The sequence below is a fragment of the Neopsephotus bourkii genome, unplaced genomic scaffold (assembly GCF_033783945.1).
Source record: "Neopsephotus bourkii isolate Nb327-2 ecotype Australia unplaced genomic scaffold, CSIRO-AGI_Nbou_v1 NB_1433, whole genome shotgun sequence".
Lineage (NCBI taxonomy): Eukaryota > Metazoa > Chordata > Aves > Psittaciformes > Psittacidae > Neopsephotus > Neopsephotus bourkii.
Genome location: NW_026901910.1, coordinates 3,804,592 through 3,828,887, shown reverse-complemented (window position 1 = coordinate 3,828,887; position 24,296 = coordinate 3,804,592). Strand labels below are relative to the sequence as shown.

At 52.7% G+C, this 24,296-nt stretch overlaps 1 protein-coding gene across 5 annotated transcripts; it reads left to right on the top strand.

Moving 5' to 3' along the window:
- The first annotated feature begins 960 nt into the window (after nt 1-960).
- Nucleotides 961-24,296, top strand: TECTA (tectorin alpha). Of its 5 annotated transcripts, none has more exons than XM_061368528.1 (24): nt 961-1,070; nt 2,532-2,596; nt 3,956-4,089; nt 4,696-4,983; nt 8,052-8,189; nt 8,559-8,724; nt 10,517-10,929; nt 11,229-11,799; nt 12,212-12,804; nt 13,267-13,840; nt 14,937-15,547; nt 15,870-16,431; nt 17,652-17,851; nt 18,891-19,274; nt 19,823-20,109; nt 20,200-20,480; nt 20,619-20,729; nt 21,050-21,252; nt 21,564-21,727; nt 21,890-22,138; nt 22,522-22,684; nt 22,909-22,996; nt 23,531-23,651; nt 23,936-24,296. In XM_061368528.1, the coding sequence occupies exons 2-24, from the start codon at nt 2,533-2,535 to the stop codon at nt 24,090-24,092; spliced, it is 6,522 nt and encodes a 2,173-aa protein (XP_061224512.1). In that variant the 5' UTR covers nt 961-1,070; nt 2,532; the 3' UTR covers nt 24,093-24,296. The 5 variants fall into 5 exon arrangements, 4 of the variants coding, with proteins under 4 accessions (XP_061224512.1, XP_061224514.1, XP_061224511.1 ...); XM_061368530.1 differs by lacking the exon at nt 961-1,070 and adding an exon at nt 1,156-1,515 and having other exon boundaries at nt 23,531-23,647; nt 23,936-24,036; XM_061368527.1 differs by lacking the exon at nt 961-1,070 and adding an exon at nt 1,157-1,515.

Sequence of the window (24,296 nt, the reverse complement as noted above, 5' to 3'; positions counted from 1 at the left end):
TGCCAACTGCGGAATCCATCACCTCTCAGCTGCTGTTCTGCCTCTCTCAATTGACATCAATGGGAACCCAATGAAAGCAGCTGGGATCTTAGGCTACAGATGAAGAGCCTTGGTCTCTGTAACACAGTTTGAGGTTTAGAGCCTGCAGACCTTTGGCACGTACCACTCTCTGGGGCTTACGGTGTTTCCCAGCCTGTCAGCACAGGTTGAAATGTTCACCAAGCAGCAGCCATCACCAAGCCCTGAGAAACAATAAGCATCCTTGGTAGCTGCTCAGCTCAGGTGACCCTCAGCCCATTATGTCGCTGTGGAATTGCAGGCTGCTAGAATGAAAATGGTAATAACACAGCAGCCCCCCAGTGAAGCTTCACACTGAATCAAGCAGAATCCTTCCAGAGAGGGTGGAAATAGGACCAGCAATGAAGCCCTCTCTGGCAGATTTGGAGAGAGCACGCTGCACTGGGTAAGTTTTCCCTTTCCCACCTGTAAAATCAGAAGTAAGTTACAGAAAGTAAAACAAGACTTGGATGGAAAAGTCACTCTGTTGGGACTCTGGGGCACTGCCTTTGAACACTGCTTTAAGCCTAGCACTCTTTAATGCTAATCCTGTAACATTATATAGATGGGCGTGCTTTTTCGCTTACACAAAGGAGGAAGGGGCTCAGTTCTTTTGAGTTGGTCTCTTTTTTTCCCTTCAGCAAAAAGTGATGCTGAGCAGCACAGCCACAAGCCCAGCTCCGGCTCGCTGGCATTTCCATCTGAATCCACCTGAGGGGGGTGAGTTTTCGGGGAAGAAAGAGGCTTCTTTCCCTCTCCAGGCCAGAATCTGATCTGCAGATTAGCTTGCTGGTTATCAATAGAGGCAACAGTTGTGATTGCAACTCAACACTCCTCCGGCCCTGGAACAGCATTGAAGGAAACAGACTTTACAATTGCGAGAGCAAGGGGACTGAGACACCGTTGGCAACGGAGGACCGGGATGCATTCTCCATTGACATAGGATTTTTCCCTGGTCTACCAAGATCTGTCTGAAATTTCAGATTTAAATTGCTCCTATACCTACAAAACAGGTTGGTAATTTTCTTTTCCATGCCTAAAACTTTGTAGTTTTGAAGGTGATATGTTAAGTAACACTTTCTGTATCGTCTGTCATGCTTCCCAAGCTCTTGTTCTTTGACTGGCATAGCTTCCTGTAGTCATTGTGTGCCCAGTCTCTCCTAGTGAATCCACAGTGACTCAGATTTATGATTTCTGTAAAATTCTGTCATTCTCCTTTTGTCTTTCCAAGATTAGTAAAACTTTTCCTTGGGGGATTGCATTTTTCTCAGTGCAGGAAACAGTTGCTTTTGGCCCGTGTTGATGTGAGCGGCTTGCTGAGGAGCAGCAAAGCAGGGAGGAACCTTCCTTCCACTGTGTTTCATGCTTTCTAAGCTCCTGGTAGTGGGAGACAAGTGGAAGGGATGTGCAACAGATGATGTCATGTTCCCTGATGTAGTCCTGTGCTCTATGCATTATGTATGCATGTAGGTATACTTGGAAGGAGTTGGATCTGTCGATCGCCATATGCTATTGAGGCAGACCTATAGGGAGAACACAAAGAGATGCTAGATTCTGTAGGCAGTGTATCCATGCAACTGAAATGCATGGGATGTATAAAGGGGGAAGGCAAAGGTATTGAAACTAAGGCTGTACATAATGCATAGCCAGTTTGTGTTGAAGCTGATCACGTACTTATCCGGCGGGCGCGCACACGCTGGGAGCACACGATACCTTCCTGGGAGTTCTACGTGAGCTCTGCCTGCGTGTAATGAAGGGAAAGCGACAGGCAAAGTAATCAAAGCAGGTGTTTTAGCAATAGTTTCTATTGAATTAATAATGAGTAACAAATTGCATTAGGCACAGAAGGAATTAGAGCTGGCACAGGATTTCGCTTTCATTTTCCCAGCCCTGTATCCGTTTCTATCATTGATTCCTGTACAGCAAGGAGTTGCTCAGCTGTGTAAATGTTTGTGCTTCTTTCACACTTGTCAAAAATGGTGGTTGTTGTGTTAGCAGCCAGCAGAAAGCGTTAGTTGAAGTGGTGCCTGAAGCCCCTTACCCAGGAGGGCCCGCTTCAGCTCTGCATCGGCTCTTGTCTTTGGAGCAGTGCAGAGCTGTTGCTCTTGAAGTGTCCGTCCTCACATTAGGTACATCGGGAAGGAATTGCTTTTGAACTGTCAGAACAGACAGCCCATGGAGAGCCGGGGCTGTCTACAACTTGCAGACACTGCGTGAAATGAGCAGGGGTTCTTCCCTGTGGCTATGGGCTTACTTTGCCAGTACCTGCAGGGTTATTTGCTGGTATCACCATGGAAATCTCATTACACCACTGAACAGAGCAGGTATTTCTCCAGGGTCTGCCTGGCGGGTGAGGGACCTCAGTCTCTGAAGCATGCTCAGGAAGTGATGGCACTCAGCATCACCTGGGGCTTCCTTGAGGATGCATTTTCCCATTGATGTGATAAGTGTCCAGGTTTCTTTCCTTCCGATAGGATGAACAAGCGATCATTTCTCGGGACCTGGGTGGCCCTTTTGGTGATAACTGCACAGCAGCAAGGTGAGTATCTCCTGCCTGGGAGCTAACCAACACCGGTTAGCTATGCTGGGAAGTACAGAGAGCTTGGAAAACACACACAGCCCCTTGGCCGGAGCAAGGGCAAGACCCAGGGTGAACCTAGTGTTCCCTATGGGGAGGGAGGGACCACCAGTATTAAGGGTGGGTAATGTGGCAGATGTGTGCCGCTTGGCATGGGGGCAAGCTGGAGAAATGCCCTCCAGGGCAAAAATCACCACTGGTGGGGGCCTGCTGGGTTGTTTGGCTGGATGAGGTGATGCATATTAAAGTATGCCAGTGTCACACTAGTAGTGCTGAAGTTTCTGCTGAGTTTCCAGTTTAAAGAAGTAGTAAAAAGCCTGTCTCATAGCTAAGCCTCAGCTGTGATAACTCGTCAGGTGCATTACAGCTGTGAAATGACTGGTTTTACTACCTAGCAGCCAGGAGTTTTGCTGTGGCCCTCTGGACATACCTGTGAAACCAGGCTTGCAGCCTGGGCACCATCACACACCACCTCCCTTTATGTCTGGTGGGGCACATGTGTGTGTTATGAAGTCAGGATGCCAGTGTGTTAGGCCAGGCTTCTCTTTGTCTCCTTTCCCAAAGGAAGCTGGACCAGTTGAACCTGTGAAGAAGGGTTAGATGGAGACTCCCTACTCCCAGGCAGGGAGCATCCTCAGGGTGACTGAGAGAGAGCTTGGGCAACACGGAGAGCTCCTCCTGCATCCATACTGAGGCACAGAGCAAGCTGTCCTCAGCTGGAGGCCCTGGAACAGTGCAGGGTATGGGCTAGGAAACCAAAGCATGTCCTGCATCCAGGTGGACAGAGCCAAGTTCAGAGCCTCATGTCGACCAAGACTCAATGTTGTGAGGACAGGGTACTGCTTTTCTATCGCAAAGAGGGGAGGATGGTGAGGAAAACCCAACAAAATCCCCATTTGCTCTGTGATGAGCCACACCAGTCGCTAACTGGAGGAAACAGGCCATGAGATGACAGCAGAGATCTAGTAGGGACTGCAGTGGGAAAGGACACGTGCCCTAGGGCCAGAAGTGCACGCTTGCAACTCAAGCCAATCAGTGGCTTTTATTCTGGTAGGAAGTGTCAGGCTTGTACTGAAACACATCAAAACTGTCTTCTGAAATACCTTTAGGAGAGGCAATTATGTTCCCTGACAGTGCTTTTTAGCAGGAAACCTCACTTTGCCAGCAAACTGTGGAGCTGTTATGGCACATCCACACCGGCGAAGGAGGTGAGGGCAAGGCAGCTATTTTGCTCTTCACAGGAGGTCAACATCAGGGGATAGGCAACACCAGCACCTTGCTGGCACTGCCATGAGGCCTCTCTTCTCACTCTCCTTCCAGCTCACACCATGAAGAGTCTATATCCGTTCTGGCAGAACGACACCAAAACGCCCAAAGTGGATGATGGAAGCTCTCCTGAGATCAAGATCTCCGTCCCATTCGTCTTCTTTGGAGCCCCGTACAGGAGCGTTTATGTAAGTGAAGAAGCAGACCATCCCTTTATTCTTTTTCTTGCCATTAGCAGCTGCATTTTAAACTCTCTTCCTGTCATCAGGAATTGGAAGATTTATTAGCACCTACCTGACAAGTTCTTAGATTTCATGAACTGATAGGTTTTATGATTAAGAATGTCAAAGGTATATTTAATGGGCTAATGTTCATGAGGAAGGAATATAAAAGGCAATAAATTTTTTGTAGGTGATTAAATGGTACAGCAAAGCTAAGGCCTTGACACAAGGAGCATTATTCCTGTTACATGACAAGAAATAAGAACATGCAGAGACCTGTAGGGGAAAACATAACTGCAACGGCTTGGACCCATACCTGAGATAAGGAAGGGCTGCTCTGTTCTTAGATGAAAGCACAGCAAAAGGCTGGCAAAGGGGACTTCTTCCTGGCCCTGCAGCCACATGTGTTGTAGGCCAGGGTCTCTCAGTGGTGCAGAGCTGCTCTCCAAAGCTGGGTAAACCCAGAGCTCTCAGTACATAAGACACCTTCTACCCCAAGTCACTCACCTGCTAAACCAGCAGCTCTCTGCTCCCTGCAGAGGCTTGCTCAAACAGAAGCGGGTCTCTGTGCAGGTCAACAACAATGGGGTGATCTCCTTCAATGCACTCGTCAGCCAGTTCACACCAGAAGCCTTCCCCTTGACGGACGGCCGGGCCTTCGTCGCGCCCTTCTGGGCTGATGTGCACAATGGCATCCGGGGGGAAATCTACTACAGGGAGAGCACGGACCCCGAGCTGCTGAGGAGAGCCTCCAAGGACATCCGCAAGCACTTCAAGGACATGTCCTCTTTCTCTGCCACCTGGATCTTCATCGTCACCTGGGAGGAAGTCACTTTCTATGGAGGAAGCAGCACGACTCCGGTAAGAGCCATCAGAGGCGGTGTTTGATGGTTGAGGTTATCTGTAGGTGGGTAAAGCTGTCTTGGCCTTTTTGCATAAACTGAGTTGCTTTGTGTTCCTGCTCCTCAGTTCCCTCTCTACTGTGATATGGCACCTTCATTTTTCCTATGCTTCTGCAGTGATTGAACAGAGCTATTTGTGCAGGAGGCTACAGGGACCTCAAGCAAAAGTCATTTATAATGGAACCAAACTTTTGGCATTAAACAGTAGCTATGTCACGGTATAAAACACTCAAGGCTCCCACTTGCTCCTGTGCTGGATCAGTTCTGTCCACTACAGAGGTGCAGGATAAACTGGTGATGGAGAGAACAGGCTGCAGAGGTGGATACCCTTCATTTTCTCACTGTTGAGAATCTTCTGCTCTGTGCTCCCTTCCCCTTGGTCATCCTCTTGAGGCTGGATTTTGTAACCTGCCCTTCCCTCTCCACTGCCCATTTCTATGCAGGATCCAACATGAGTCTGCTCTGGTTTGCACCCTGAGCTCACCTTGCAAGGCTTCAGCATCTTTGGAACGAGCTTTGAAACAAGCTTTGCTCCTTGCCTGTGTGAGGAGGGAGGGCTGCTCCAACAGAAAAGGAGCAGGAATCTGTGGTAAATTAAGTTTTGGAAGTAATACAGTTTCCAAGGAGCTGGAGAAAGGAAAGAGAAAATGAGAGTTTTAATATGTATTTATTTGGCAAAAAAAACCTTTTCCTTTCAAATCATGATGTCTTTTTCGGTGGCAGAGGCTGCAGTGCTCTCTCCAAAGCACTAATCCAAGAGTGTGGTGAGGGCATCTAGAAAAGGGCTGAGCGGTTGTTCTGTTCAGATATTGAGGTAGAAAGGGAAAAGCCAAAGGGAATACTGATGGCATTTTTGTGATGACAACTGGTCTGCCTGCAGGGGCAGCCTGATCCAGGCTGACCAGAGGGTCACACTAGCAACCCAGTCGTGGTAGCTCCTCTGTTTCCATACAAGTGCAAGATGTATCCCAGTTTGGAGACAGCAGTGTGATGCTTTCGAGGGCATGAACAGCTTTTAAAAACCTAGTTAATACGTGAGCTGCAAACACAGCTGATGTCAAAAGGTCCATGCCAGACCACTGATGTGGTGCTGGTAGGGCCCCTGTGGAAGCTTGGGGCACAGATAGCGAGCGAAGGATCACTGCTGTTGTTTGGGGACAGGGTTGTTTAGGATTAGCCTGTGTGCTGTGAGTGCCAAAAGCTGTCGTCTTCTGTCCCAAGGAGCTGGCTCTGATAATCAGTTCAGTTCTTTTCCATTTGTTAGAGAGGCTCGAGATTTAATGCATATTTTTTGCCAGTCCTGGCAGTGCTTGCAGAAGGAAATAATACATATATATATATATTTGCAGACAGCAAGCAATAGAGAGATTCGTGTGTTGCCTGAAGAATTACATTTGCAACACAATGCAATTTATTTTGTTATAGAGCAGCCTTCCCGTTCAATAGCAGCCAGGGCTCCGGGTTGGCACATGGAGCAGCACGATGCAACTTAAGCAGGGAAATCATCGCAGTGCAGAAAAGCTGCAGGAAACAGTTGTGTGAATGTGGCCTCGGGGACACCGCAGTTACTGTCCCCCAGTGACACCTGAGCAAACGGGCTCGGTTGTGAGAGTCCTGTTAGGTGGTCAGGGTGCTCAGTGTGTGTTTGACCATGGGCAACACACGTTGTAAACCTCCTGGTACCTGCTCAGCTCCACCACCCCCTAAGAGGCACCTGAGTGGAGCAGTGTTTGCTCTATGGAAGAGCTGTTGTTGTACTATCAAAGTGATCTTGCTTTGTGATAGTGCATTCTGAGCTTATGGCCATGGGAAAAGGCTTGGGTAAGGTGAGCGAATGTGCCAAGGTGGTGAATGGGAAACCAGACATAGGCAGAATCCCATGGAAAGGATGCAGGAACAGAAACGATGGCTTCTCCTTAGCTTGCGCTCTGCTTGCTCTGGTGTGAATTGCACTGTTTGCAGCTCTGTGAAGCAGCTCTTCCCACACCCCTCACTCTCTCTGACAGCTCCTACAGGCTGCTTTGCCTCCCTTTTCAAGAGCCTAATGTGCCTTGGAAGTGACATCCCTAGTGGCATGGAAATAGTGAGTGCAGGTCCCTGGGCTCACCTTTTAAAGCTCTCTCTGCTTGCAGTGCTTGGGGGCTGCTGACAGGGTAAGCCCCAACACTTGCTAGCACAAGGTGGTTCCATCAGTGTGCTCTCCCATATCATCTGTGTTTCTGTGGCTGTATTTCCTTCAGTTTGCAGTGCCCAGGCTCCTGGTGTTGCTCTTGAGTAATTGAAAGGGGACAGCCCGTGCTTTGTCCTCTGCTAAATTCCTGCTCACTCAGAGGCAGAAGGAGCAGTTATTTATCATGGCATGGTCCCAGTGTGGACTGGTGTAGGCTGGGAAGGGATGGGGAGGGCAGGGAGATACAAAAAGCAGAGAGAAGTATCCCAGCTGGATCTGCATGGGTAGAGGGGATATCTCAAGGGGAGAGGCATCTTCCGTCCTTGGGGTTATCTTCCGAGCTTGGGGCTGTCACCCTTGTTGGCTGGCAAAGCACATTGTCCCAGCCCGGGGCCCAGGCTGGCAGTCACCTGAATGTATCTGGAGTTGGGGGGGCTGGAAATGCAGAGTCATTTTAAGGGAAAGGAAGAATGAGCAGCAGCTTTAGCAGGTACCAAGGGCATCTGTCAGCCAAGCAAAGCAGCTCATAATATACATGGCTGACTTGGATGTAATGCACCGTTAACAGCGTTGTAGGATATGAACGTGGAAGGGAAGCGGGTAAGATAACGTGGTGAGGAATAAAGCTAAGATAGGGTAATGGAAGATAACAGGGCATAACAACCTCAATCCTGCCGACTGCTTTTCCCCGCGAGCTTATTCTCATGCTGCCATCTATTGGCGTTAAGTTGGATCTAAGAAAGTCTTGTCCTGCCGCGTTTCGCCTAGATGGTGCTAGAGATGACGTGTCAGAAGGGCAGGTGAGCAGCGTGAGCAGAGCAGCATTACCTTGTGAATGTGCTCGTGTTTTTCAACAGGTAAACACTTTCCAAGCTGTCCTGATCACAGATGGAGCGTCCTCTTTTGCCATATTTAACTACCATGAGATCAGCTGGACCACAGGAACAGCCAGTGGAGGGGACCCCCTAACTGGTCTCGGTGGAGTGATGGCCCAGGTGAGGCTCTCACTCTCATGTCCACATCTCTGTTGAGCTCTCAGATGGATGCCTGTAGCTTTCCCAGTGTATTTGAGCTCACTCAGTCCCTCAACATCTCCAGCACTGGCCTTGCAATCTCACTGTTGAGCACAGGTGATGAGTGTTCCATGTATATATATGTATATATACATACGTAAGTATACACCCATAGTGCTTGTAGTACCTGTCAAGCTTTTTACTCTCATCCAAACTACCTGAAAACTGAAATCTCTGAAAAGAGACTTTAAAAGTCTGGAGTTACTGTGGGGGACAGAGGGGTATGGAAATGCAGCATCACTTTACCATAGCAAAGATGTGTAATGAAGTTTGCTCTCTTACTTGTTTTAGGCTGGCTTTAATGGTGGGAATATCACCAACTTCTTTAGCATCCCCGGCTCCAGAACCCCAGACATAGTCAATATTGAAGAAACAACCAACGTTAATGTCCCTGGGCGCTGGGCTTTCAAAATAGATGGCAGAGAAATAGATCCAGCCAATGGCTGCAGCCTGAGAGGTAAGGGGGGAATGGCACACGATCACCTGGCAAAACAAGCCTTGGTGCTAGGTTGTTTTCCTTCCTGGGGTTTTAGTAACATGGTATTGCTGTTAAGCCTCCGTTTGTGGGGCCCAGAAGACCCTAACCCAAAGGCAAGGGCAGATAGAGCCTGGGTGTGTTGCAGGAATACAGTGCCACCAAGCCATCATCTCAATTCTTCTCTGTGATGCTGATGGCAGCAGAGGGAAAGATATGGGCACAGCAATTTCCTCTTGCCCCAAGAGTAGGAAAGCTCATGGTGTAGTCCTATTTCCCTTGTTTCTGCAGAAGAAAATCAGGTTTTGGGGGCAGGAGAAATGCCGTGTCCCTGCTAGTGCATGTGTCACTGGCAGCATGAGGATATCAAGGGATTTATAGATGCCCATAGTGACTGCACAGGGACTCTGCTGCAGAGAGATTATTGCCTTACCATTTGACAAATAAAATGTCAGGAACATCGACTTTGCTTCAGGAGTCCTTCTAGCAAGAGAGGACTGTCACTTGCCAAAGGTCACCGGACATGTCACCAATGTGAGACATTTGGCCTCTTTATGGCCAAGGACTGTACTAAAGAAGGTCCATGAGGCTTCAAGGGTCTTGGAGCCCATGGAGGTTTCAGGTCGCACTGTTGCAGCTACTGACCCCAGGAATAAAGGCAAAGGGGCTGAAAGCCTGTCTCAGCTATGCAGGTGATGAAGATGGATAGACCCACCACTGGATTTGTGTTTCACAGTCCTCTCCAAGAGGTGATGCAGTGTGTGGCATTGGAGGGGAGGAGGCCTACCGTGTCTAGTAGCACTTGTGTGCCCAAACCCACACCAGGAAGGTTGGCACAGGAGCCCTCACTAGTGGGTCTTGCTAAGGAAAGATGCTGTTTGTTGCAGGGAAGCAGAAAATAGCTCTTATTTTTGTAGCAGGCAGGGAAGAGAACAAAAAGTTTAGGAGAGGTAAATTCAGGCAACGCGCACGGTGGAAGCCATGCACATGAGAAGTGTGAAAGGCAACCATATGGAAGAGAGGGAAACTCTCACGGGTATTTGCCACCCTTGTTATCCCGTCTTCTCTCTGCCTCTCATGTCTCTCACCAGACAAACCTGCCTCCCTTTATAGTGCCGCCGTGTAACAAGTCTGCTCAGTCTATTGCTGTGTGATCACTCATCATTTCCTGTCGTCACTGGTGTATGGTGTGGAAATTACTTATCAACAGCTCTTTGGTTTCATAACTACTATGAGCACTTTCTGAATGGGAATAAATTGCTTCTGGGCAGCTGATGGCAGACTCGCACTTCGACTGGCAAAGTTATGTGAATGGAGGAATTGTGGGGCTGGCAACAAAGCTGAAGGATGACACGAGTACAGCAGCAGTGCTGGAAATGGCTTCCACAAGGCACAAGCTTTACCAGTGGACTCTCCCTTTGAGGAAATAGCACAAATGGCTTGTGTCCTGCAAGATTGAAGCACAGAGAGGGTGGTAGGTGTTGAAAGCAGGAGGAATAGCCTTAAAGTCAGCCAGCCGGCTCAGTACAGCACTCACACCATCCCATGGACTTGCAGCATGGGCAGGACTTAAAGAGGGGTCACACTGTACATTGAAAATGAAGCTTGTGATCACAGTGCTTTGCTGAGTGGCTCTTGCTGAGAGTCTGCACAACGAAAGCAGCCAAGAAGCCCACAGCAGGATGCTTTGGAGGGCTGGCAGACCCCTCTGAGGACTGACATGGTGCGGTTCAAGTCTGTTCTTTTTAGCATGAGTTTTCCCATCTCTTTCTAGGGCAGTTTCTCCGTCAAGGGGAGATCTTCTGGGACAACGCCAACTGCACCACCAAGTGCCGCTGCCTGGACTTCAACAATGAGATCTTCTGCCAGGAGATGGCTTGCGGCCCCTTTGAAGCATGCGAGCCGAAGACCAAGTTCTTCCAGTGCGTGCCGGTGGAGAGCAGCACCTGCGTGGTGTTCGGAGATCCACATTACCACACCTTCGACGGCTTCCTCTTTCACTTCCAGGGTTCCTGCTCCTACCTCCTCACCAGGCAGTGCTGGCCAGGCTCCCAGCTGCCCTACTTCAACGTGGAGGCCAAGAACGAGAACCGAGGCGGCTCCTCCGTCTCCTGGCTCAGGGATATTTTTGTAGAGGTCTACTCTCACAAGATCGTCCTCCCCAAGGGCAGCTTTGGGAAAGCAAAGGTAAGAGCCCCACTGAAAGGGGGAGAACTTGCTGGGTCAGCTCCTCCGAGGTGGTGGTGAGACTGCATAGCAGCCTGAAGAGCATGGGACATCACTTCTGGGCCCTCTGCATCCCTCGGGGACTGGGCATAGGGGACATCAGTGGTGGCAAATTCCTTTGGCTTACTGATAGCTGTCCTCCTGCACACGCCCCTGACACTAAGACCCTGTAACAGGGCTGTACATCTCCTGTCTGTGTCCCGGTATTTGGGCTCTGCTGTTTCATGCGCTAGCTTAGTGTTTTGGTGTTGTTCCCACAGGTGGATGACTTGGTGGTGTCCCTACCCATCTCTTTGGAACTGGGTGCAATAAAAGTCTACCAAAGCGGCTTGTCCACAGCCCTGGAGACTGACTTTGGCTTGCTGGTGACCTATGATGGACAACACTATGCCTCCGTCTCCATCCCGGGCACGTACATCAACGCCACGTGCGGTCTGTGCGGCAATTACAATAAAGACCCTGAGGATGATGCCCTGCGCTCAGATGGGAGGTTGGCCACATCCGTGCCAGAGCTGGGCGAGAGCTGGCAGGTGCCACATCCCGAACGGAAATGCTCATCCGGGTGCTTGGAGAACTGCAGCCTCTGCGACGCTGCCACGGAGTCGCTCTATTTCACCTCTGAATACTGTGGATTCATCAACAAGAGTGGTGGGCCGCTGTGGGAGTGCAGTGCTGTAGTGGACCCCACTGCCTTCGTCCACAGCTGTGTCTATGACCTCTGCGGTGCTCGGGATAACGGCACTGGCTTGTGCCAAGCCATCCAAGCGTACGCCGCAGTGTGCCAGGGCCTGGGAATCTCGGTGGGAGAGTGGCGCACCCAGACAGGATGCAGTAAGTGTTTGTGTGCTCGGGCCGGGAGTCTTCCCCTCTGGAGTGTGTGAGATGAGGGGAGAGAAATCCAGAGGAGGGAGTTGTCCAGGATGAAGGGAGTCAGATCAGAGCCAGTTGGTCCCTTCTCTCCATGGCATCAGTGAAACTTGGCACACATGAGGCATGATGAGTGATGGAGGCTGGACCAGAACAAGGACACTTGTGTGATTAAATAGCTGTGGGTGACTCAGTGGCTCTGGGGCTGTTTTATGAGAGGAATGGCCAGGGAGGCACAGGAGGGAAATGGAGGGGGCAATTCAAGCTGGGCTCCTGGGTCACTCTGCATTGTCACTGCTGTGGATCAATAGGAAACAGCCCTGAACCATTCTGTAATGTAGTCCTCCTGTTGTTTGTCTCCCCTCTGCACCCACAGTGACAGCTGTGCAGTGCCCAGAGCTCAGCCACTACTCAGTGTGTGCCAGCAGCTGCCCTGCCACGTGTTCAGACCTCACGGCCCCACTGGCCTGCACCTCCCCGTGTGCCGAGGGCTGCGAGTGCAATGAGGGCCACGTCCTCAGCACCGACCGCTGCGTCCCCATACACAAGTGCGGCTGCGACGTGGACGGCCGGTACTACGCCATCGGGGAGTCTTTCTGGGCAGTGGCAGACTGCACAGTGGAGTGTCAATGCGAGGAAGGCGGAGAGGCCAAGTGCTTTAACACGACCTGTCCCGAAGGAGAGGTCTGTGCCATTGAGAACGGCTACCGGGGCTGCTACCCGAAGCGGGAGACTCTGTGTTTGGTGGGGCAGAACCAGGTGCTGCAGACGTTTGATGGTGTTGCCTTCCTCTACCCACTGGAGAACTCTTACACACTGCTCAAAACCTGCACGGAGAAACCTGACTTCATCGAGGTGGACATCAGCCAGAAGAAGCCCGGATCTGCTCCCAATGGGCCACGTGTCGTGCGGATCCAAGTGGTTGGTCAAGAGGTGAAGATTGGAGGCACCAGCCTGTCGGAGATCAAGGTAAGGGTGATGCCATCAAAGTGGTCCCTCCCAGGGCTGGGGGGGAGGCAGTGGCTCACAAGCATGATCCATGTCCCTTTGGAGAAGGGTTTATGAGTCTATGGCACTGGACAATTCCCCCAGGTTGGCACCATGGTGGCACTTAGAGTAACACTGTGTGGGCCCATGAGAAGGTGCAAAGTTGTCACAGCGCTGTTATTATGTTTGCTTGCTGTGTCAGCTCTGGAGACTACTGCATTGCAGTTGACTCCTGCAACTTGTTTTTTTCCCTGGAACAACATTCTCAATGGGGCAGAAAGCAAGGAAGCAGCTGTATGCCCTCACTCAAAGGAGATTCTGGGTCTTGGAGGCTGGCTCCAGGTCATGAAGTGTGTGTTTAGTGTGGTGCGGCCGGCAGAGAGGAGCAGCCATGCAAAGTCACATAACTCTCTCTGAAGTGTCCCGATGTGCTTGCTATTGTAGGTGAATGGCTATGACGTGGAGCTGCCTTATTTCCACCCCTCTGGCCGCCTGGAGATCTACCGTAGTGACAATGGCACCGTGATGGTGTCAGAGGGGCTCCTGGCCATTGGCTACTATGATTCAGGCCTCCTGGAGATCCGCCTCTCCACCACCTACTTCAACTGCACTGGAGGCCTGTGCGGCTTCTTCAATGGTAATGCCAGTGATGAATTCTGTCTGCCCAAGGGCAAGTGCACGGACAACCTGGAGCTCTTCCTGGAGAGCTGGACCACGTTTGATGAGATCTGCAATGGGGAGTGCGGGGACCTCCTCAAGGCTTGCAACAACGACTCGGAGCTGCTGAAGTTCTACAGGAGCCGCTCCAACTGCGGCATCATCAACGACCCCACCAACAGCTCCTTCCTGGAGTGCCACAGTGTGGTCAACGTCTCAGCCTACTACAGGACGTGCCTCTTCCGTCTGTGCCAGAGCGGGGGCAACCTGTCGGAGCTGTGTGACTCAGTGGCACGCTATGCCAGCGCCTGCAAGAACGCAGAGGTGGACGTTGGCCAGTGGAGGAGCCATGGTTTTTGCCGTGAGTCCAACAAAGCTTTTAAGTATCCAGGGTGGGGAGAAGGGGATGTAGACCCCACCGACCTTGGGTGAAGTGTTTCTGGCAGGAGCTTGCAGGTGTACAGAGGTAGAGCTGCTTTCCTTATGAGATGTTATGGTGTTCAGGCTCTCCCCTGCCTCCTTTCTCATTTCTGGTGGGTACCCCGGACCCACAGTGTGCTCCTCTGTGGCCATGTTGGGAGACTCTCAATAGGAGAAGGGCTATTTAGGGGGTAGGCCCTGACAGCACTAACAGCAGCATTAGATGTCCAAAGTCGTGTGAAGGGGTAGGGACACAAGTGCCTAAACCTGGCACTCTGGGACGATTTTCCTATTCTTTTCCCTACCAGTCAACCAAAGCTTGGCTTTGCTATAGAAAGAGCTATGCCCAGTAGAGCTTTCTGCTGTCAAGGAGGCTGGCACATACAGAGCATGTTCTCATGTAGCCTATGGAGAAGAATTGCAGTAGGAATGAGTATGTGTCACGAGCCTGAAGGCAAGGCAGTGCCGCCCCGTGTACTAACAATAGCTTCTAAGCTGTGCTCGTGCTGGCAGAGACAGATTTCCCAGCGAAACCATTCCAGGGTGGCATTTCAGGAGGCATCACAAGTTTTATGTTGTGGTGTAGGAGCATTCCAGAGCTGCAGATGGTGTCTGACAGTGCTGAACGCCACCACCAGAGGATCATTTGAATAACGCTTGATTTCAGCTGTTGCTATAAACTTGCCGTTGATGGGAAAACATTCATAATTCAGAAGTGAATGTGAAAAATCCCCAGTGTGGAGTTGCGTGGTGGGGATGCAGCCCCTGTCTGCACTGTGGAGGTCTGAGGGAGGCATCTCTTCAGGAGCCCTTTGAAATAGAGAGAGGAGGGGTTGGTCAGCACAGGGCTGTGATGTGAGGAGGGTGCTGCAAAGGAAGAACTGGTGGTCAGCAAGGTGCTGGAGCTGTTTCCCTTCTTGCTTTCCCCCCCCCCCCCCCAAATTGGTCGCTGCTTATTTGTTCCCACCTTCTGCCTGTTCCTCCATCCCATTCTGCTGGAGCTGGGAGCTCACATTCCATGTTTGTCGGTCCTGCAGCTCTCACCTGCCCGGAGAACAGCCATTTCGAGGAGTGCATGAGCTGCGTGGAGACCTGTGAGACCCTGGCCACGGGCCCCGTGTGCACGGATACCTGCGCAGAGGGCTGCCAGTGCAACGAGGGCTTTGCCCTGCGCAACAACCGCTGCATTCCCCGTGGTGAGTGTGGCTGCAACTTCGAGGGGCGCCAGCTGGCCACCAACCAGACCTTCTGGATGGACATCTCCTGCCACTTCCTCTGCTACTGCAACGGCTCTGACAACAGCGTCTACTGCGAGAACGTCTCCTGCAAGGACGATGAGTACTGCCTGGAGGAGAACGGCCTCTACTACTGCCACGTCCGCACTGACGCCTCCTGCATCATCTCCGGCTATGGACACTACCTGACTTTTGATGGCTACTCCTTTGACTTCCAGAGCAGCTGTGCGTTGGTCCTGTGCAGCACCATTGCCTGGCCAAGGGCAGAGCGCTCAGATACCTTCCCAGCATTCACTGTCACAGCCAAGAATGAGGATCGGGACACTTCTCTGGCTCTGTGGGTGAAACAAATCGAAGTGGAGGTCTTCAATTACAACATCGTCATCCACCGTGCCTACAAGTACACTGTGCTGGTGAGTATGAGGCCACGAGGGCTATGAACAATTCTCCCTGCCACAGCTCCCAAACTGTGGAGCGATTCCCTAGGCACAAGGCACTGTATGGCTTGCAAGGTTTTCTTGAGGATATAGAAGTGAATACGCTTGGGCTCATCCCTAAGATGCTGCCCAGCACAGCTTTTGGAGGGGGCTTACATTCTGGCTGCCTTGTTTAACGTATAGGCAAGGCCAGCAGGGGCCTTGCTCTGGGAGTGTTGAGCTGCCCTCATTTGTGTCCTCCTGCGGCAGCTCAGACCATCAATCCCACTCATGGTGCATCTTGTTTCCTTCCCCTCAGGTCAATGATGAACGTCTCTACCTGCCCCTGAAGCTGGGCCAGGGCAAAGTAAACATCTTTGCCTTTGGTTTCCATATCGTGGTTGAGACTGACTTCGGGCTGAAGGTGGTGTATGACTGGAAGACCTTCCTGTCAGTCACCATCCCACGTGGCTTCCAGAACCTCACTTATGGCCTCTGTGGCCGCTACAATGGCAACCCAGAGGATGACCTGGTGATTGCAGGCGGTGCACAAGCCGCCAGCATCACCGAATTTGTCCAGAGCTGGGTGAAGAGGGATGCATTCTGCCGTGTGGGCTGTGGTGACCGCTGCCCTGCCTGCGGGAAGGTGGAAGGCTTCTGGAAGCCCCAGCAGCTCTGCAGCCTCATCCCAAGCCAAAGTGGTGTCTTTGCCAAATGCCACAGCAAGATCAACCCCAGCTTCTTCTACAAGAACTGCCTCTTTGACACTTGTGTCGATGGGGGAGCCATGCAAACAGCCTGCAGCTGGCTGCAGAATTACGCCAGCACGTGCCAAACGCAGGGCATTGCCATTACGGGCTGGAGGAACTTCACCTCATGCTGTAAGTGTCACCCTGCACTAGAGCTGCTTCCTGGGATCGTCCACTGGAGCTCAGCCTGTAGAGAGCTAGAAGAGCACCACGTGGAGCACCAGCAGTCATCCCTTACCTCTAGGCCATCGACCCAGACACGTCCAGGGTCCCCATGGCCACTGCCTGGGGATGGCCTTGGGGATCCTCCTTTACTGCCAGATAAGGGGCCAGTCAAGAGAGTGGTGAGCTAAAGCTATACCAGTAGGGCTGGTAGCTTTTCCCTCCCATGCTTGCCAGCTGCGGCAGAGGTATGGGATCATGTCTGGGGCACTATGTTCTCTTGGAGTTGTTACAAACTGTGTGTGGTATAGGAGGAGGAGCAGAGGTGGAAAGGGAGAAGCCTCAGGTTCAGAAGGTATCAGCCTCCCTCTCCATTGTTAAATGAGATTAGTCAGTTTCAAAGCCAGGAGTACATGTTTGCTCTAATGAAGCCACAAGCTCTTGTCAATAAGATTACGATGTGATGTTCAATTAGGCTCCTGAGGACGGGGGCCACGAGCCTCCCTGGCAGCTGATCTGCCTGGCAAATCTGATGGGAAGCAATTGTCTTTGCTAACAAGACTGAAAATTAAATTCATGTCATTGTGCCTTCTAATAAGCTAAACTCGTGGCTCAGAAGGCACTGCTCTCACAGGGCAGGGTGCTGAGGCTGCCAGCCAGCACCCTGAATGCCAGGAATTATCCCTGATGAGGCACAGGGAGAAGTGTCCTGCTCAGGCATGGGCAGCATCCCTTGCAGGCTTCACACTGTGAAAACGTGCCCTGGAACATGCCCCTGTATGAAGAGCACAGAGGCTTGGTACACTGCCTGAAAGGCACCAGGCCAGCATGAGCATCCTTCCTGCAGGGAGTCTGGTGTCGGAGAGCAAGCTTGTTAGTAGGAGAGCAGGGAGCCAGGGTGCAGGACCTCAGAGGCAGCGGTGAGTACAGACAAGTGCTGGACTGCATCATCTTGGACTATGCAGCTGGCAAGTGGCATAGGACAGAGGCATGAAGGCTGCCTTCTGCTTTCAGTTGCATGCCCAGGAGTTTCAGGTCCCTCTCTGGGTAATGTTGCCATGTTGGCAGGGGAGTTGTACCCCCAGGGACACCGGCAGCAGGGATTACAGCCCCATGTGGTGCTGGCTACCTGGTTGGTCTTGTCCAGGGAAGCTGATCTATCATCCCTTTTGTCCTCTGTACCTTTGCAGCCGTCAGCTGCCCCCCCAACAGCCACTACGAAAGCTGTGTGTCCCTGTGCCAGCCTCGATGCGCTGCCATCCGGCTGAAGAGTGACTGCAGCCACTACTGTGTGGAGGGGTGCCAGTGTGACCCTGGGTACGTCCTCAACGGCAAGAGCTGCATCCTTCCCCACAACTGCGGCTGCTACTCCGATGGCAAATACTATGAGGTACGCTGGTCGTGTCCTTCTCTTGAGGCTTTCTCCCACCCTCATTATGATATTTCTGGGCCCTGAGCAGGGGTGGTGATCAGGCCAGGCTGGTACTGAGTGTCACAGTGAGTCTTTGCCAGGGTAATCGCCTCAGTGCTCTGGAGGGACAGGTCCTCTCCTTCACCAGCATCGTGCACCCATGGCCATGTCTGGGGATTGCTCTGAGGTCTGCTGCTTTTGCACTGAGCAAGAGTGAGCAGAGAATAAGGGGCAGAACAGGTAGATATGCATTGACCAGAGGCAGACATAGGTGGAGTAGGATCCATACCGAAGTCCCAGCAGAGGCATGTGGGATGTTTGCTGGGGCCAAGCTGTCCTGCAGTGTCCCAGGTCCTTCTCTGAACTGCAGACCATAATCCCCGTGTTAAGGCTGGGCTTGCATGGCCACTGTTTTTGAGCTCTGGTGTGAGGAGGGCCAGTGTGGGAAGCCTTGATCTGAGGGCCTATGGGAATTATGTTTCCTAGAGGAGTGGGAAAAGTGGTATTGATAACTCCACAAGGCAAGAGCCTAATACCATGCTGGTGATAGAGACTGAGGCTGTCAGTGAGGGAGGGGATGATGCAGTGGGAGCACAGGGCTCGCACAGCTCTAGGGAGTACAGGGGGCAGAGAGGAGAGGGATGTCCTTCCATAGTGTGCAGTGTAGCAAGTCTTTCTGTCTGGCAAAATAATCCATAAGGAGCCAATATTGGGGTACTGTCATGTGGCGACCTTAGCAGATGGGTTGGCAGCCAGCAGGGTGCAGGAAGGAGAGTTATGTAGCATGCTGTGGTTTTGTGCATGCACGAGAGGCGAGGGAAGTTGTGGCGGCAGGGGAGCCACGCAGTTGCCTCATGCCTGTGGGTCTCAGAGATGTTGCAAGGTAGGCGCAAGCTGCCAGCGTGTTCTTTGCACCTTTTCCTCTGTCCTCGTTGCCAGCTCTTGCTTGCCCAAGTGTCCGCAGAGGGTAGGGCAGAGGTCTGCAGCCCTGCTGGCCTGTGATGGGTCCCTCTTTCAGCCCAAGCAGCTCTTCTGGAACGGGGACTGCACCCGCCGGTGCCGCTGCTTCCGACGCAACCTGATCCAGTGCGACCCGCGGCACTGCAAGTCTGATGAGGAGTGCGGGCTGCGCAACGGCGTGCGCGGCTGCTTCAGCACCCGCAGCTCCTTCTGCCTGGCAGCGGGCGGCGGTGTCTTCCGCACCTTCGACGGGGCCTTCCTGCGCTTCCCCGCCAACTGCGCCTTCGTCCTCTCCACCATCTGCCAGAAGCTGCCCGACTTCTCCTTCCAGCTCATCATCAACTTCGACAAGTGGTCCTCGCCCAACCTCACCATCATCTCCCCTGTGTACTTCTACATCAACGAGGAGCAGATCCTCATCAGTGACAGGAATACGGTCAAGGTAAGGTGTTGGAAGGGGCGCCTGCCCCCTCCAAAGCAGGGGCATGGGCTGTGAGGAGTGGGATGGCACATGGGGCCACACAACGGTATCTGTGAGAGCACTGGAAGGCTCTGTCAGTGGTTTTGTGTCCCATTTGAGGTAGCTGTGGAGGTTTGTAGTTGTATGCCCATCCACTTCTTGGTGGCACTTAGGAAGCTGTCCTTTTGAGCAAAGGATACAGATGCTGAAGCATCACTCAGTCTCTGAAGGGCATCATCTGTGGCCTTTTCTTGTGAGTGATGAGTCCCAGGCTAGATCTTCTGCACATAAGTAGGGTTCCCTTTATGGCAAAGCCTTGTGGGTGCATTTAAGGGAGGCAGTGTGATCAGAGTGATCCATCCGGCTTGGAAGAAGGAGGAGGAGTATACGCCAGCCCCTGCCAAAGACAATATGGTGTGTTTTCACAGCTGGGATGGTGGGAGGCAGCCATGGAGCCATCTGTGGGCAACTCACATTTGTGGGCAGAAAGGATGGCAGGGTCACCAGTGCCGTTTCCTCTCCCACATCAGGTGAACGGCAGCCAAGTGAGCATCCCTTTTGTCACGGGGCTTTCCACCAAGATCTTCAGCCAGGAGGGCTTCCTGGTCATCGACTCCAGCCCCGACATCCAGATCCGCTACAACGGCTTCAACGTCATCAAGATCACCATCGGGGAGCGGCTGCAGAACAAGGTGTGCGGCCTCTGCGGCAACTTCAACGGCGACCGGACGGACGACTACGCGACGCTGCGGGGGAAGCCGGCGGTCAGCAGCGTGGTGCTGGCGCAGAGCTGGAAAACCAACGGCATGCAGAAGAGGTGAGCGGTCGGACGGCCCTTCCCCGCTGGGCGGGAGCGGGAGCGGGGCGGCTGCGACGGGAGCCTCCGCGATGTGTCCGGTGCCCACAGCTGCAACGAGCTGCAGTACTCGCAGTACACCGCCGCCTGCGACAACGTCCAGATCCAGGAGCTGCAGAGCGACAGCTACTGCCTGAAGCTGACCGACATGAAAGGCTTCTTCCAGCCCTGCTACGGCCTCCTGGACCCACTGCCCTTTTATGAGTCCTGCTTTCTGGATGGCTGCTACAACCACAAGAAGGTCCAGCTGTGCGGTTCGCTGGCTGCTTACGGCGAGGCGTGTCGCACCTTCGGCATCCTGGGCACCGAGTGGATCGAGAAGGAGAATTGCTGTAAGAGAGCCAGGGTTCAGGGATCCGGGTCCCATTGGGACTGCAGCCGGTGGGAGGGGGGTGTTCTGTGATGGTTGGAGGCACCCGCCTTGCGGTCTGAGAGTAAAGGTTGTGTTTGTGCTGTCTTGTGCTGTTTAGCAGGAGTGGTGGAAGATCCCTGTGTAGGAGCTGACTGCCCCAACCGCAGCTGTGAGCTGGACAACGGTGGGGAGCTGTGTGGCTGCATCGAGCCCCCACCCTATGGAAACAGTGAGTCCTTTTGGTCCTGGCTGCAGGGTTGGTACCGAGCAGCGCGGGTGCATATTTGGCTGTTGTAATGATGGGGCTTTGGGAAGGCGGGTGCTGGGAACCAGGACCTCTGCTAAGATGGGGTTTGTGACCATTCAGGATGGGAGCAAGGAGCAGGTTTTCTGGAGTGCATAATGTGGGCAGCTCTGGCTCGGGAGCACTTTGAGCAGCAGGGATGTTAGACAGGGAGATGATCCTAGCCCGTTTCTGGTGGTGGGGAGGAAAGCCAGGCCTGTGGTGCCATATGTGGTGATGCAAAGCTGTTTTGTCTTCTCCTCTAGCCACCCACGACATCATTGATGCAGAGGTGACCTGCAAAGCTGCCCAAATGGAGGTGTCCATTTCGAAGTGCAAGCTGTTCCAGCTGGGCTTTGAGCGTGAAGGCGTGCGGGTCAATGACCGCCACTGCCCTGGCATCGAAGGGGAGGACTTCATCTCCTTCCAGATCAACAACACCAAAGGCAACTGTGGCAATCTGGTGCAGGTGAGCCAGGCATAAAGCACATGGGCCTAAGGAGCTCAGGGTTATGAGCATTGCCCATCAGAGCCATGCCCAGGGTTAGGGCACTGAGGTGTGCATCAGTGTGTGATGCTCAGGAGGCACTTTGATGGGGTGGGGGTCAGGAATAAGGACTAGCCTAGTAGTTCTTAGCCCTACCATACTGTACCCTTTCTGGCTAGAGGCAGCAGTGAGGCAGGGTGCCCTTGGTGTCACACAGCTCATTTAGGGGCTGAGGCTTTCATTAGAAGCAGGGAAGGAAAGACAGCCTATCTCAAATGACATTCCTTCTGCAGTCCAACAGCACACATATAGTGTACAAGAACACGGTGTGGATCGAGAGTGCAAACAACACGGGCAACATCATCACTCGGGACCGGACCATCAACGTGGAGTTTTCCTGTGCCTATGAACTGGACATCAAGATCTCCTTGGATTCAGTCGTGCGGCCGATGCTCAGGTAGGAGCCAGGATGAGCTGCATAGCTGTAGCCTCTCTTGTTGCAGAGACACAGAAGCACATAGGCAGAGGGGGACATGGTGAGGGTTCAAAGCAGGGCACCAAGTTGAGGGTTCATAGCCTTTCTTCCATCCAAGCTGGTATGTTTTTTATTGATCATTAGTGTGATTAACCTGACGGTGCCGACACAAGAAGGGAGCTTCACCACCAAGATGGCCCTGTACAAGAACTCGTCCTACAAGCACCCCTACCGGCAGGGTGAGGTGGTTCTCACCACCCGGGATGTGCTCTACGTGGGGGTCTTTGTTGTCGGGGCTGATTCCAACCACTTGATCCTGATGCTGAACAAGTGCTATGCGACCCCGTCACGGGACAGCAATGACAAGCTGCGCTACTTCATCATCGAGGGAGGGTGAGTGACCATGGGCCAGGCTGCCCAGCATGCACTCTTGGTTTTTGGTGTGGTGGTTTTTCACCGGGGAGGGTGCTTGAAGGGGTTTTGTTGTGTGATGGAGTCCCAGCTGCAGATAGAAGCAGGCTTCCTTGTGGGACCAATGCCATGGGCACTGGGGCATCTCTATGTGACATGGGGATGTGGCTCGTGAGGAAGCAGTACAGTGAAGTCAGAAGTGCTTGAGAGGGGACATGCTACAGAGGCAGGGCACAAGGCTCTTGTCCATTGGAATCAAGCACAGCAGGACACATGAAAATGGGCCTTGTGGGGGACAAGGACAACCCTCAAGAGAGTGTCCTGATCACAGGAGGGCTGATATGAGCATAGATGCTTTTGCACAGGTGCCAAAACATGAAGGACAATACCATTGGCATAGAGGAGAATGGGGTGTCATTGACGTGTCGCTTCCACGTCACCGTCTTCAAGTTCATTGGGGATTACGATGAAGTTCACCTCCACTGCGCTGTCTCGCTCTGCGACTCGGAGAAGTACTCCTGCAAGATAGTAAGTGGGGCAAGGGCCAAGGGATGGGTGGCTTGCTTTGCAGTGGGTGGAGATGCTGGGACCAGGAGGGTCGTGTGTCCCTCTAGACACAGGGAAGAAAGAGTGCTCTCTGAGCCTGGTCCTAGGGTTCCATTGGGCTGGCTGGAGGGGAGCAAAGAGGGGCTGGACATGAGCAGAGAGTGATGGAAGCAGCATTTATGGGGATAAATAAATTCCCCCCACAGAACTGCCCTCAGCACACAAGGATGGCCAGCGCGTTCGCTGAGGAGACCAAGGAGCAGATCATCTCGGTGGGACCTATTAGGAGGAAGCGTAAGTGTGTGTAACCCCAAGGAAGGCTGCAGGGGTTTGTCTGCCATCATGCAGAACTTGGTGGTGTGCCACAGGGTGCCCCAGGATTCTGGAGCACTCGGGCAAGGGAAGGATGCTGGTCAAATGGGTGTATATGTGGGCCACATTCGGCATTGCTTGAGAACGTGTTCGTAGGGGTCTGTGGCCATCACAAAGGAGATGGCATGACACCAGGGCAGGTAGTAAGAACAGGGAGCATTCTGTTTCTGGCTGTGTGGCCCCATGCTGTGGGTGCTCGTGTGTGTATTCCCCTTTGAGGGTTGTTAGCATCATATTAGTTTGGGGGTCATGGGGGATGACAAGAGGCTAGCCACATCCTAGCATCGTTCCCATGTCATGTGTAATGTGAAGGTGTATCCAGCAGATAATGGGCACATTTCTGTGGGCCCTGTTGTTATAGGAGCAAGTGTGGGAGTGGGGTCTTAAGCAGCCAAGGATTGGGGCTTGGGGTTTTGGAGCATCACTCAGGTGTTCACCTTTCCTCTTTATGCCCAGGATCAGACTGGTGTGAGGACAATGGAGGCTGTGAGCAGATCTGCACAAGCCGAGCGGATGGACCCCTGTGTAGCTGTGTGACGGGGACGCTGCAAGGGGATGGCAAGAGCTGCAGGGGCAAGTACTGGGGATGGTGCCAAAGGAGTTGGGCAAGTGTAATCCCCTTTACTGAGGGGGTGTAGGGGTCAGTAGGGTGGGAAACGTGGCTGGGATGTGCAGTGTGTCATACATGGGAGGGATGCAGAGGGCAGTGAGGTGGATTCTCACCATTCTCATGGAGAAGAGGTGCTCGGTAGTGCAGAACCGGTGCAGTTTGCAGGACAAGTGTGGTATCTGAGGGATGGAGGTGCCATTGTGCATGTGCCAGGACACCAGCTCATGTGGGGGGTGTTGTTGTGTTGGCAGCCTCCAGCTCTTCAGAGGAGCACCGTGCTCAAGCAACCCTTCTGGTGGCAGCCCAGCTCTGGCTGTGGCTGCGTGCAGCTCTGTGGGACCTGACCTCGTAGGCACGGCTCTGCCACCCAGCCAAGGACTGTTCTCACGTCAGCCTGAGTCTTTGTAGGGTAGGAAACAGCACCCCCACAGCAGCCAACTGCTGCCGACCCATCCTGCTATGTGGAAGCAACAGAGGGACTTGACCTGGAGAGAGTATGGCCACGGACATGAAGATGATGGCATGTGGCAGGAGCAGCAACACCACCACCAAGGCAAAGCTTCATGTTTGCTAGCATCAATGTAGGACTTAGGGGGCTTTTTTGCAGGTTTC